The sequence below is a fragment of the Arachis hypogaea genome, chromosome 14 (genome assembly GCF_003086295.3).
Source record: "Arachis hypogaea cultivar Tifrunner chromosome 14, arahy.Tifrunner.gnm2.J5K5, whole genome shotgun sequence".
Classification (NCBI taxonomy): domain Eukaryota; kingdom Viridiplantae; phylum Streptophyta; class Magnoliopsida; order Fabales; family Fabaceae; genus Arachis; species Arachis hypogaea.
Window position 1 is genome coordinate 91029154 of NC_092049.1, and position 12069 is coordinate 91041222.

General features: G+C 33.0%; 1 protein-coding gene across 1 annotated transcript; it reads right to left on the minus strand.

The window, feature by feature from the left end:
* Positions 1 to 6893: 6893 nt before the first annotated feature.
* Positions 6894 to 8299, minus strand: LOC140178629 (uncharacterized). The gene is made up of 2 exons (XM_072215832.1): positions 7255 to 8299; positions 6894 to 6928 (listed from the first exon to the last, which is right to left on the minus strand). The coding sequence occupies exons 1-2, from the start codon at positions 8297 to 8299 to the stop codon at positions 6894 to 6896; spliced, it is 1080 nt and encodes a 359-aa protein (XP_072071933.1).
* Positions 8300 to 12069: the final 3770 nt, after the last annotated feature.

Sequence of the window (12069 nt, forward strand, 5' to 3'; positions counted from 1 at the left end):
GATTTGAGAATAAAGATAAAAGATTTGATTTGAAAATGTTCGAAAATTTAGAGAGAGAAAAAGTCAAATAAAGATTTTGAAATTCAATTTGAAAGAAGAAAAAACTAAAGGAATGCCAAACTTAAAATTTGAATAAAGATAGGATAAGATAACAAGATTTGAAAATCAAGTAAAAGAAAAGATAAAAGATCTAAGATTAAGAAAGATAAACAAGATATGATTAAAGAAAATTAAATTTTAAAAACAAAAAAATTACTAATGGGACACCAAATTTTAAATTTTAAACCAAGATAAGAAAAAGACTCAAGAATTTTCGAAAATTTTAAAAGAAAAGGGATTTTTTTTAAAATTTAAAAAGAAAAGAACAACATTAAAAAGACACCAAACTTAAAATTAGAAATTAAGTAGAAAGGAGGTAGCAAAAATTTCAAAAATCAAAGGAAAAAAAATAAACAAGAAGGAAATCAAAATTTTCAAGAAAGCAAACAAAATCAAATTCGAAAATCAAGAAAAAAACAATTAACCAAAACTACTAAGAAACACCAAACTTAAAATTTCAAACAAAGTACGAAAAAAAGAGAAAAAGATTAATAAGATGAATTTTCAAAATATTTTTAAGAAAATAAACAAAACAAGGTTCAAAAATTTAAAAAGGAAAAACAATTAAATGAAAAAATAGCAACGGTACCTAATCTAAGCAACAAGACAACCGGTTGTTGTCAATCACGAATAATCCCCGGCAACAGCGCCAAAAACTTAGTGCACAAAAATTAACCTCGCACAACTTCACCGGCAAGTGCACCGGGTCGTCCATGTAATACCTCACGTGAGTGAGGGTCGATCCCACGAGGATTGTTGGATTGAGTAAGCAATAGTTATCTTGCTGGACTTAGTCAGGCAAATAGTAAAAGATGATGGTTGTTTGAAATCACTTAAAACAATATAATAAGGAAAAGCAATAAAAGGTTGGTATAGATTCAATAAAGAGAACAGTTAAGGTCTCGGAGATGTTTATCTTTTCGGATTAGTACTTCTTACTAACTATTTTAACAATGAATAATTCATTCTATGGCAAACTGTAAGTGATTAAACCCCAATTCCTTGGCAACTTAATATCCTCTAATCCTACTAAAACGCCACAGACATGGTAAATTACTTCTGAATCAGAGTATGAAGCTCAGCATTCTAGTCTATACCACAAAGGCCCTAATCACCCCAGATCCCGGCTGAAAAGATGTTCCCATGTCCCCAACGAGTTGTGGATTAGCCGTCTAGGAGGTGTATTCTCAAGCTTCGATCCCAGTTATCCTTTCGAGACTCACCAGAATCCATGTAGAAAAAGGGTAATACTTCTATTCCACCCAATTTCATTTAGATTAAGAACAAAAATACACCTTTGAATGGAATCAAACATAGATTAAAATGGGGAAGTAATAATATTAATCCATAGAATAAACAGGGCTCCTAACCTTAATCAGGAGGTTTAGTTGCTCATGACTTATAGAGAAAGCAGTTAAAAGTATAGAAGATCTGTGTCTAAATGTGTGTTCTTAAACCTAAGTGATCTCCTCTTTAAATAGTAAAATCTAAACCTAACAGATGTTAATTTAAATTTAAAAGTTACAAGGATAAGATAAGATAAGCTAAGGAGTGCTAAAATCCACTTTGGGGTCCACTTTGGTGATTGTTTAGGCTGGTTCCTGGCGTTCAGTGCCAATTTGGGCATTGAACGCCAATAAGGGAGGTGTGCTCAATGGTCCTTGCTCCCTGGCTGGCGTTGAACGCCAGTTTTGGGTGTTCAACGCCGGGGCTTGCTCCTCTTTGGGCGCTAAACGCCAGGTGTGGATGTTTAGCGCCATATTTGGCAGTGATTCTCGAAAAGAAGTATAGACTATCATATATCGTTAGAAAGCTCTGGAAGTTAGCCTTCTAACACTATTGAGACCGCATCAATTGAACCTTTGTAACTCATGTTATGCTCGTTGGAATGTAAGAAGGTCAGGGTTGACAGCATCTGCTATTCTTTCTTCGTCTCTGCACAAGACTCCGCCAAATTCGCCCGAAATTTACCTAAAATTATAAAAATAACACAAAAACTCAAAGTAGCATCCAAATATAAATTTTGCACTAAAACATAGTAAAACTAATTAAAATGTAACTAAAAATACTATAAAAATAACAAGAAAAAGGGTATAAGATACTCACGCATCAAACAGTTCTTCAAATCTTTTACATTTTTTGTTGTTGGAAATTTGACACATTGTGGAGACTACCTATGAAAACAAAAGACCCAAATGTTTTACATATATCGCACAAGAACTTATAAGAAATCCCTTAATGTTATAGCACAAGAACTTACCATATTATCTATATATTCTCTGGGTTTCAAAGACATGAAGTGAAATCTAGCTGCATGCCATTGAGATTCATGGTTCAGCACAAAAATATTTTCCTACTTATTGCTCGTCCTATCTTTGTTATTCTTAGTATATGTGGCTTAATTGTAGCATTTTTTTCTTGAGATCCTCTATTAGTTTCTTTCCTTTATCAGAGTGTTGAACTTATTATGGAAGCTCAGACTTCGCTATATATCTTCTAGATTTTTTTTGTTGAATTTGTCTCCTTAGCATCGTCCAATGCTGCTGCAATCCTAACATACATTACCTTAACCAAAATTTCTATCTCTTCAACTAACAATTGGCTCTCTTGGGTTCCAATTTTTGGTGATTTTTTCATGTTGGGTGGTGGCTCAACCTCTTGGGTAATGGCAGGTTTAGTACTTGATCGACTTATGCCAAGGTCAAATAATGGTGCAGAAAAGTCAATATCCAATGCAGTGTTAGCAACCATCAATAACCTAGCTTTCAGATCTTGAACTTGTGGAGGACTATAAGATAACACAGGAACGTATTTAATATAGCACCAAAATTCATTATGGCATAGCACCAAAATTATTAAAAAATAAATTTAAGTAGAACTTATACATTAAGAGATTCTTTTTGTTGACATTTCTTTGGGACAGATTCCTCAGGAGCTTGTTATTAAGGTTATGGAGGACTAGAGGTAGAGATTTTTACTTGTACTTGTTCTTGTTGATGATAATTTGGAGGAACAATTGCTTAAAGTGGCACTCTAACAAAAGCAAACAATAAAGAACTTAATATTCAGTAAACATTTAGGCATTTAGGTGCGATTCTAAACATATTTTGGTGTCCATCATTAACTCAATAACATTAAATATGCACATTCATTAGAATAATAAAAAGTAAATTAGAAAATTGACATATTCAGGAGATTCACTCTAGCTTTGTTTTTGAACCACAACCATATGTACTTCTAACTAGACTTCTTTTTTAGTAGTAGGGGCATTTTCTTCCTCAATAAGATTAGCTTCCTCCAGAATTTTTTTTGCACGTTTAACATGAACAGTATATAAATTATGTCAACATAGCAATTCAAGTATTGAATATGAATACAAATTTTGTTACATGAGAACTTATAAGGCTGCAAGCTATAAACTCCTTTTTTTTTTTGAAAAAAATCTTACAGGAATTTTTTGTGAATTTTTTCTAAGAAAAAAAATGAAATTATAAATATCAACTAAGATATTAATTGAAGTGTTTGAATGTATTGTATTATAAAATGTACAGGGAATCAGCCTCTTTATAGAGGAATTACAGAAATAGAAATAACTAGAAAATAGGAAAGAAGGAAAAAATACTAGCCTAAAATAAAGGAAAGATTTCTAATCATAAAATCCCTAAAATTAAGCTAAACCCAAAAAGGAAAAGATTTATAATTAATTCTATTTACATAAGATTCATAAAAGGAATTAGGAATCTGATTTTGATTTGATTTAGTCAACACTCCCCCTCAAGCTGGCTTGAAGATATCATTCATTAACAGCTTGCTTATTATGCTATCAAAAGTCTTCTTAGGTAATCCTTTAGTTAGAATATCTGCTAATTGTTCCGTGGTTGGAACATATGAGATGCAAATCTGTCCTCTCTCAATCTTTTCCCTGATAAAATGTTTGTCAACTTCAACATGTTTAGTTCTATCATGCAACACTGGATTATGAGAAATGGAAATTGCAGATTTGTTGTCACAATACAATCGCATTGGTGGAGAAATGGAAACTTTTAGTTCTCGTAGGATTTTCTCTACCCATATTGCTTCACATATTCCATGAGCCACTGCTCTAAACTCAGCTTCTGCACTACTTCGTGCCACAACACTCTGTTATTTACTCCTCCAACTAACCAGGTTTCCGCCAACAAAAGTACAATACCCAGATGTTGACCTTCTATCCATGACATTCCCAGCCCAATCTGCATCTGTATAAGCTTCTACTTGAAGATGTCCATGCTTTTTATAGAGTAACCCTTTCCCAGGCGACCCTTTCAAGTACCTTAGGATTCTAAAGACAGCATCCATGTGTTCTTGACCAGGTGAATGCATAAACTGGCTTACCATGCTCACAGCAAAGGCTATATCCGGACGTGTATGGGATAAATAGATTAGCCTCCCTACCAACCGCTAATATCTCCCTTTGTCCATTACATTTTCTGGTTCAGCTGGCTTCAATTTTAAGTTAGGCTCTATAGGTGTTTCAGCAGCTTTACAACCAAGTAATCCCGTCTCTTTTAAAAGATCTAGGATGTACTTTCGTTGGTTCATAAAAATGCCTTCCTTAGACCTTGCAAATTCAATTCCAAGGAAGTATTTTAATGAGCCAAGTTCTTTGATTTCAAATGCTTTGGCAAGCTTCTCCTTCAAGTCTTTTAGCTCCAAAAAGTCATCACCTGTCAGAATAATGTCATCCACATATACAATTAAGATGGCAGTTTTATTAGCTGCTGAATGCTTATAGAAAAGTGTATGGTCAGCTTGGCTTTGAGTATAACCAAGTCCCTTCACCACCATTCCAAGTCGTTCAAACCAAGCTCTTGGGGATTGTTTCAATCCATAGAGAGATTTCTTTAGTTTGCACACTTTATTCCTCCCTAGTTCAGCTTCAAATCCAGGTGGAAGTTTCATGAACACCTCTTCCTCTAGTTCCCCATTCAGGAAAGCATTCTTTATATCCAATTGGTGTAAAGGCCAATTGTAATTCGCAGCAAGAGATAAGAGAATCCGCACAGAACTAAGTTTGGCAACTGGAGCAAAAGTCTCTCGATAGTCTACTCCATAGGTTTGTGTATATCCCCTAGCTACTAACCTAGCCTTATACCTCTCTATGCTTCCATCAGCATTGCATTTGATGGTAAAAACCCACCTGCAGCCAACCAATTTTGTATTCTGTGGCAGATTTACAATCTCCCAAGTTTCATTTTTCTTGAGTGCATGCCATTCTTCCATCACTGCTAATTTCCAGTTGGGATCATCTAGTGCTTCCTCTATGTTCCTAGGCTCAAACAGATTTGTAATTTTAGAAGTAAAAGCTCGATGTTTTTGAGAGAGATTTTGGTAAGAGACATAATTGGAAATAGGATGGTTGGTGCTGGTTTTAAGTACCTTTTTGGTGCAGGTTCTGGTTTCTTTCCTAAGGGCTATTGGCAAATTATTATTAGAAGTGACAATTTCAGATTTACCTAGAAGTTCCTGAAGTACTACAGTTGAGCCGTCTTCCGGGTTTTCAGATTGGGTTGGTACAGAGATGATGGGCTGGTCTCTAGTCTTCTTGGGATATTTCCGAACATAACACCGAAGCTCCTTTTCTTGTGGTATTTCTTTTTCTGTTTGGATTCCAACTAATTCTGGCACAATTTCAGAATTGGTTTTCACATCTTGTTTTGCAATTGTTTCAGAATTTACTTGATTAGTGAAAGTTGTATCCTCAATATGTAAGATAGGAGTAGGTAAAGGTTCATGCAAAAAATTTTCTTCCCTTAGACTCTCCCCTTGAAGAGAATTTTTTTGAAAAAAAGTTTCATGTTCCAAAAAAGTAACATCCATACTTACATGAAATTTCTTGGTGTGTGGATTGAAACATTTATAACCCTTTTGACTTGGGGAATAGCCAATAAAAATGCATTTTTCTGCCCTTGAATCAAGTTTACTTTGATATGAAGGTGTATGTAAAAACACAGTGCAACCAAATACTTTTAAAGGTAAGTCAGAATGCAATCTACATGCTGGAAAATTCTTTTTGAAAGTATCCAACGGTGTGCAGTAATTTAACACACGTGTGGGCATTCGATTTATGAGATAGGCTGCTGTTAGAACAGCATCTCCCCATAAATACTTTGGAACATTACCCTCAAACATAATGGCACGTGCTACTTCAAGAAGGTGTTTATTCTTCCTTTCAGCAATGCCATTTTGTTGGGGGTGTATTGGGGCATGTAGATTGATGTTGAATACCTTTCTTTTGAAGAAATTCACCAAGATTTTTATTAAAGTATTCAGTGCCATTATCACTTCTTAATATTGAAATTTTTGTGTCAAATTGTGTTTCTACCATTGTTGAAAAATATTGAAAAATTTTAGAAACCTCAGATTTTTCATGCATGAGATAGATCCAACATAGTCGTGTGTGGTCATCAATAAAAGTTACAAACCATTTTTTTCCAAATTGAGTTGTTATTTTCGATGGACCCCATACATCACTATGAATCAAGTGGAAAGGTTTAGATGCATGATAAGGTTGAGAGTAATAAGGAACTCTATGACTCTTTGAACGAATACAACTTTCACATTTAAGTAAGGAAGAATCAATATTTTTAAACAAACTTGGAAACAAGTGTTTGAGATATGAAAAACTAGGGTGTCCTAGTCTATTGTGCCAGAGAATTATTTGGTCCTTTATAGGCATAGAACTTATACCACTAAATCCTTGAGCTATTTTATCCTCCGAAATATCCTCAAAGTGATAAAGCCCATCCATCATCTTAGCACTGCCAATCATCTTCCCCGAAGTCCGGTCCTGAAAAATACCATGAGTGTCAAAGAATGTCACAGCACAATTGGAATCCTTGCAGATTTTACTAATAGAGAGAAGATTACAAGAAAGCTTTGGTACATGTAGGACATTTCTTAGGTCAATGTTTTTGGACAGTTTAATTGTACCTTTTCCAGCAATAGATGAAAAACTACCATCAGCAACTCTAATTTTTTCATTTTCAAAGCAAGGAGAATAAGTTTTAAATAAAGGGGAGAGGCTGGTCATATGGTCAGATGCACCTGAATCGACAATCCATGGTGCATTCAAGTTTGAGGTGCAGTTAAAGGACATAGGAATACTAAAATTACCTGTTTGAGCCAAAGAACCACTAGGAGTACTAGACACAGAACTGGAATTTAACAGCCTTATGAGCTGCTCAACCTGTTCCTTACTCAATGATGATTTTTCAGTCTCATGAGCAGTTGGGGTAGAGCGTATTTTGAGACCAGGTTTGCTGCCTTTAAGGTGTGCTGGTTTTCCATGAATCTTCCAGCAGGTTTCTCGGGTGTGACGAGGTTTATTGCAGTGGTCACACCAAAGATTGGAGGGGTGCTTCTGATTTGATGAACTTTTAAGTGCAGCAGGTGCCATTAAAAGTGCATTAGACTCCAAAGAGGTCTGTTCAGTCTTGCCTTTTCCCATCATCACAGCTCTACGAGTTTCCTCTCTTCTAACTTCAGCAAATACTTCTCCAATTGAGGGTAGGATTGCTCTTCCAATAATTCTGCCACGAACTTCATCTAGCTCCACGTTGAGGCCTGCAAGAAACTGGAATATCCTCCCTTCTTCCACTGTTTGTTGGTGGTGTTTGGCATCAGCGGCTGAATTCCACTTGTAGTTATTAAAGTGGTCAAGATCCTGCCACACCCGCTTCAATGTGTGGAAATATTTGGTGACATTGTCACCCCCTTGTTGAATTTCTCTAACTTTTAGAGTAAGTTCATAAATCTGGGATTTATTCCCAAGATCAGAGTACATCTCCTTGACACTATCCCACAATTCTTTGGCTGTGGTATAGTACATGTAGTTACTGCTGATATCCTCCTCCATTGAGTTCACCAGCCATGTCATCACCATAGAATTTTCGGTATCCCACACATGATATTGTGAGTCAGTGATGTTAGGCTGGCTTCGCTCACCGGTGAGATATCCAATCTTCCCTCTTCCACGGATATACATCTGAACTGATTGAGACCACCTAAGGTAGTTTGACCCATTGAGTCGAAATGTGGTGATCTGAACTGAATGGGAGTCACCACTAACTAGTATCCGTTGCTCAGATTTTAAATCTGATGGAGTAGGAGTGGTGTTCTCCTTCTGTTCAGGATTAATGACTGAGGAACTGTCAGCCATAGCTATAAATCAGAGGCACAGTGCAGAGATCCTGCTCTGATACCAAATTGAAGTGTTTGAATGTATTGTATTATAAAATGTACAGGGAATCAGCCTCTTTATAGAGGAATTACAGAAATAGAAATAACTAGAAAATAGGAAAGAAGGAAAAAATACTAGCCTAAAATAAAGGAAAGATTTCTAATCATAAAATCCCTAAAATTAAGCTAAACCCAAAAAGGAAAAGATTTATAATTAATTCTATTTATATAAGATTCATAAAAGGAATTAGGAATCTGATTTTGATTTGATTTAGTCAACAATATTCTTATTAAATACACAGTAACTTTATATTTAAGAAAGAAATAAAATGGTAAGAGAAATGACATGGGATTACTTGGTGCATTTATAGACCCCTGAACGCTTGACTGTGTTTGAAACACAGGATTATTTTCACTCGACAAATTGACAGGTGATATTTTAAGGACAAAATAAACACTCAATAAGATTAGAGAAATAACATCAGTTTTTAGGAGATTTTAGTAAAGAAAGAAAAAAAACATTATAAGATATTAAATCTTACATTTCTGAAGAATCATGACGAACTTCTATTGAGCCTTGGCCACTTTTTAGTTCTTTAGGCTTAACAACCATTCTTTTTTTTTTTTTTTTTGTCTTTCTTTTAGGAACATCTTTCTTTTTGGCTTGTATCCTAGAAAAGCACAAAAATATTAGGCAAATAAACACAATAAATATTAACAAATGATACTGAAAAATAATACTTACTACGCTTATGTAGGCTTATCTTTTTTTCTTCATCCTTCTTTCTAGTTGTCTTTTTTTATTTGATTTTTCCTGGATTTCTTCTGTTATGACAATACATAGAAAAAATTTTGATTAAAAAATAGAATATATTTTTAAATAAATAGATCATTTCTGAATCTTACTTTTTATCAGAATCAATCTCTGAATTTAAAGATGAGTCCACTATAACAGGTTTCTTGTTTTTGGCTTTCATTCTGGAAAAACACAAAAACATCGGGCAAATAAATACAGTAACATTTACATATGACACCGAAAAATAACACTTACTCTTCTGCAAGCTTATCATGTTTTTGCTTCATCCTTCTTTCCGGTTGTTTTCTTTTCTTTGGTTTCTCCTACATTTCTTGTCTTCTAACAATATATAAAAAAATTATTGAAAAATAGAATATATTTTTAAATAAATAGATAATTTTTCAATCTTACTCATAGTTAGAATCAGTCTCTTTTTCTGAAGATGAATCTAATATGATATTTTTTTTTCTTTTTGTCCTTTTTTTCTTGTTTTTCTTCTCTCAACTCTGATCTTTTTACCATATCCTAAAATAGAAAATTATTTAATTATCATATTCAGTTTAAAGAAATGACACTGAAATTTTAAAGAAATAATTTTTTTTACCATTTTACATTTTTCTTACATTCAATTCTCTTAACCAGCTTCTCCCTTGTCCAATGTGCCACCCACAGTGGTTCAAGTGTTATATTTGTTAGTGTATCAATAAATTTGAATTCATGAAAGTATATGATCATTAGTGAAAAAAGACACCCATTAACTATGTATTTGTTCTTATTCCTGTGGCTTTTGATTCTAATGAGGAAGTTGATTACATGAATAGCTGGATTCCATTCTTATATAATGTCAACATAGAGAATTACTGGCATGTGAACCGGAAAAATTTTACTTACTATTGTTGGCAACAAGAAGCACTTCTGGATGAATAGAATGAATGTTTTCTTAAATTTCAATTGATTTTTGTTTTCATCCACACTCATTTGCAGCAAAGACTATGTCAAAAACAACAAAGAAGAACCTTTGATGCTTTCAACAATCTGCTATTGCTCCTTATTGATGTCTTTATAGATAATTTTTTCAAAAATAATCTCATACAATAGTACGGAAATAAGTTAATAACACCAAAGTAATGTAAAAATAATATCGAAATTTGATTGATAGAATAGATTACAGAAGAGAATTTTTACCAGTTGCATTAAACAAAGGTCATCCTTTATCTTGGTAAGGGTGATCTTGATTTCTCTATACCGTGTGTCCAGAGAGCCTTCATATAAATCAAAGGAATGAGCTAGTTCTTTTAGAAGTGTGCGTATTACATTTAAGCTTGGGATATGTCTCAAAGCACTAAATTCCAGTTCATTCACAAGAACTTTCTTTTCTTCACACATTTTTTGCTGAATATTTTAGATATTGTTCTTGTCGATTACACAAATTATGAGTTTTCTGCAAATAATTAAAAATTATTATATAATATATTTATACAATAAAAATAGAGTTGTTTTAATATGAATAAAAATTATTCATATGTTAGTGCCTCCTTCTTTGAGATGCTCTTCTCAGCAACTTCCTTCATTATCATTTTGGTAGTAAGGAATAAAAAATTTGGTTAATACATCCAAAATGCATTGAAATTATTTAACGATGACGATACACAAACTCAATTCAAAACAAGCACACAAACAATATTCAATTATCCACAAAAAAATATGCATATAAATTTTAAATTTAGAAAAGTCATCAATATGGCTTAAATGACACCAGAAACACTACAATTATTTTGCATAAATTAATTACACCAAATCCAAGTCAATGAGAGCAAATGTATTTTATTTAAATTTAGAATGCATTGAAATTACTTAATGATGACAATATACAAACTCAGTTCAAAAGAAACACACAAACTAGAGTCAGTCATCCACAAAAACACATGAATATAACTTTTAAATCTAGAAAAGTTATCAATATAAGTTAGATGACTACGACCTAGCACAATTATCACAAAATCAACACTATAAAGAGAATTATTGTTCGTAATTTCTACTTTATTACGAGAATACAAACTGAATCTACTAAATACACAAAAATATGAGTATCTAGTGTTTTGCGCAAGAGAAATCGAAAAGGAAAGAAAAAACAGAACATAAATCGACGACTTAGGTTTTGATTACCTTCAATAGTGCTACGGTGTTTTTTGTTGAAGATTTGAACCTAGCGCTGAGAGTGTCTCTGAATTTTTGCAGAGATTTTTGAGAGAGTTGTGGTTTTAAGTTTCTGTGTTAAAGTTATGATGAGTTTAGAAATCATTTTTCATATAAGAGAGCGCAACATGCTAAACATTAGCAAGGAGTTGGTGCATGTGTAACACGATCTCATTAGTAAAATTGGTTTTTGTGGGACTTGAATCAATTTAATTGGACTTAATTATCAAAAAAATTTGGACATATAGCATAACTGTTAAATTAAAAGGTGTTATTATATGCGTAGATATTACAACAATATGACCTTGTACATTTAGCTGTACTTTACAAGTAATATTAAAATTTAATAACTACCATAGGCACAGGGACGGATATACGCGGGCCTCGCCTCCCCCAAACTTTTTTAAAAAATGATTAATAGTAATATGTTATTATGATTTTATTTTTTTTAAATTTATTTAGTATTTAGTCTAATATAAATAAAAGTCCAGCTTAACCTAAATATTAATTATTTTTTTAATATCTAAAAAAGTAAGTAACAATATTAAAAAAATCTGAAAAGATATTATTACTAATATTTTTAATTAAATAAAAAATTTTAAATTCCATAAAGTAGATTTTTTTTCTTTTTGTGAGCATCCTTCTTGATTCATTTCGTATTAATTATTTCTGTTTCAACTATTACAACTGAGAGATCTTTTTCAACGATGAATATTGTGAAGAATAACTCATAAACAAAATGAAACGTTAATTTATTG

Bases quoted from the DNA above. Each gene is read 5' to 3' on its own strand.
- LOC140178629 (XM_072215832.1), bottom strand. From the start codon at position 8,299: ATGGCTGACAGTTCCTCAGTCATTAATCCTGAACAGAAGGAGAACACC. The intron at 6,929-7,254 runs GTAATTTTAGTA...GGTATTTTTCAG, and splicing joins TGGTTCTTTGGCTCAAACAG to GACCGGACTTCGGGGAAGAT.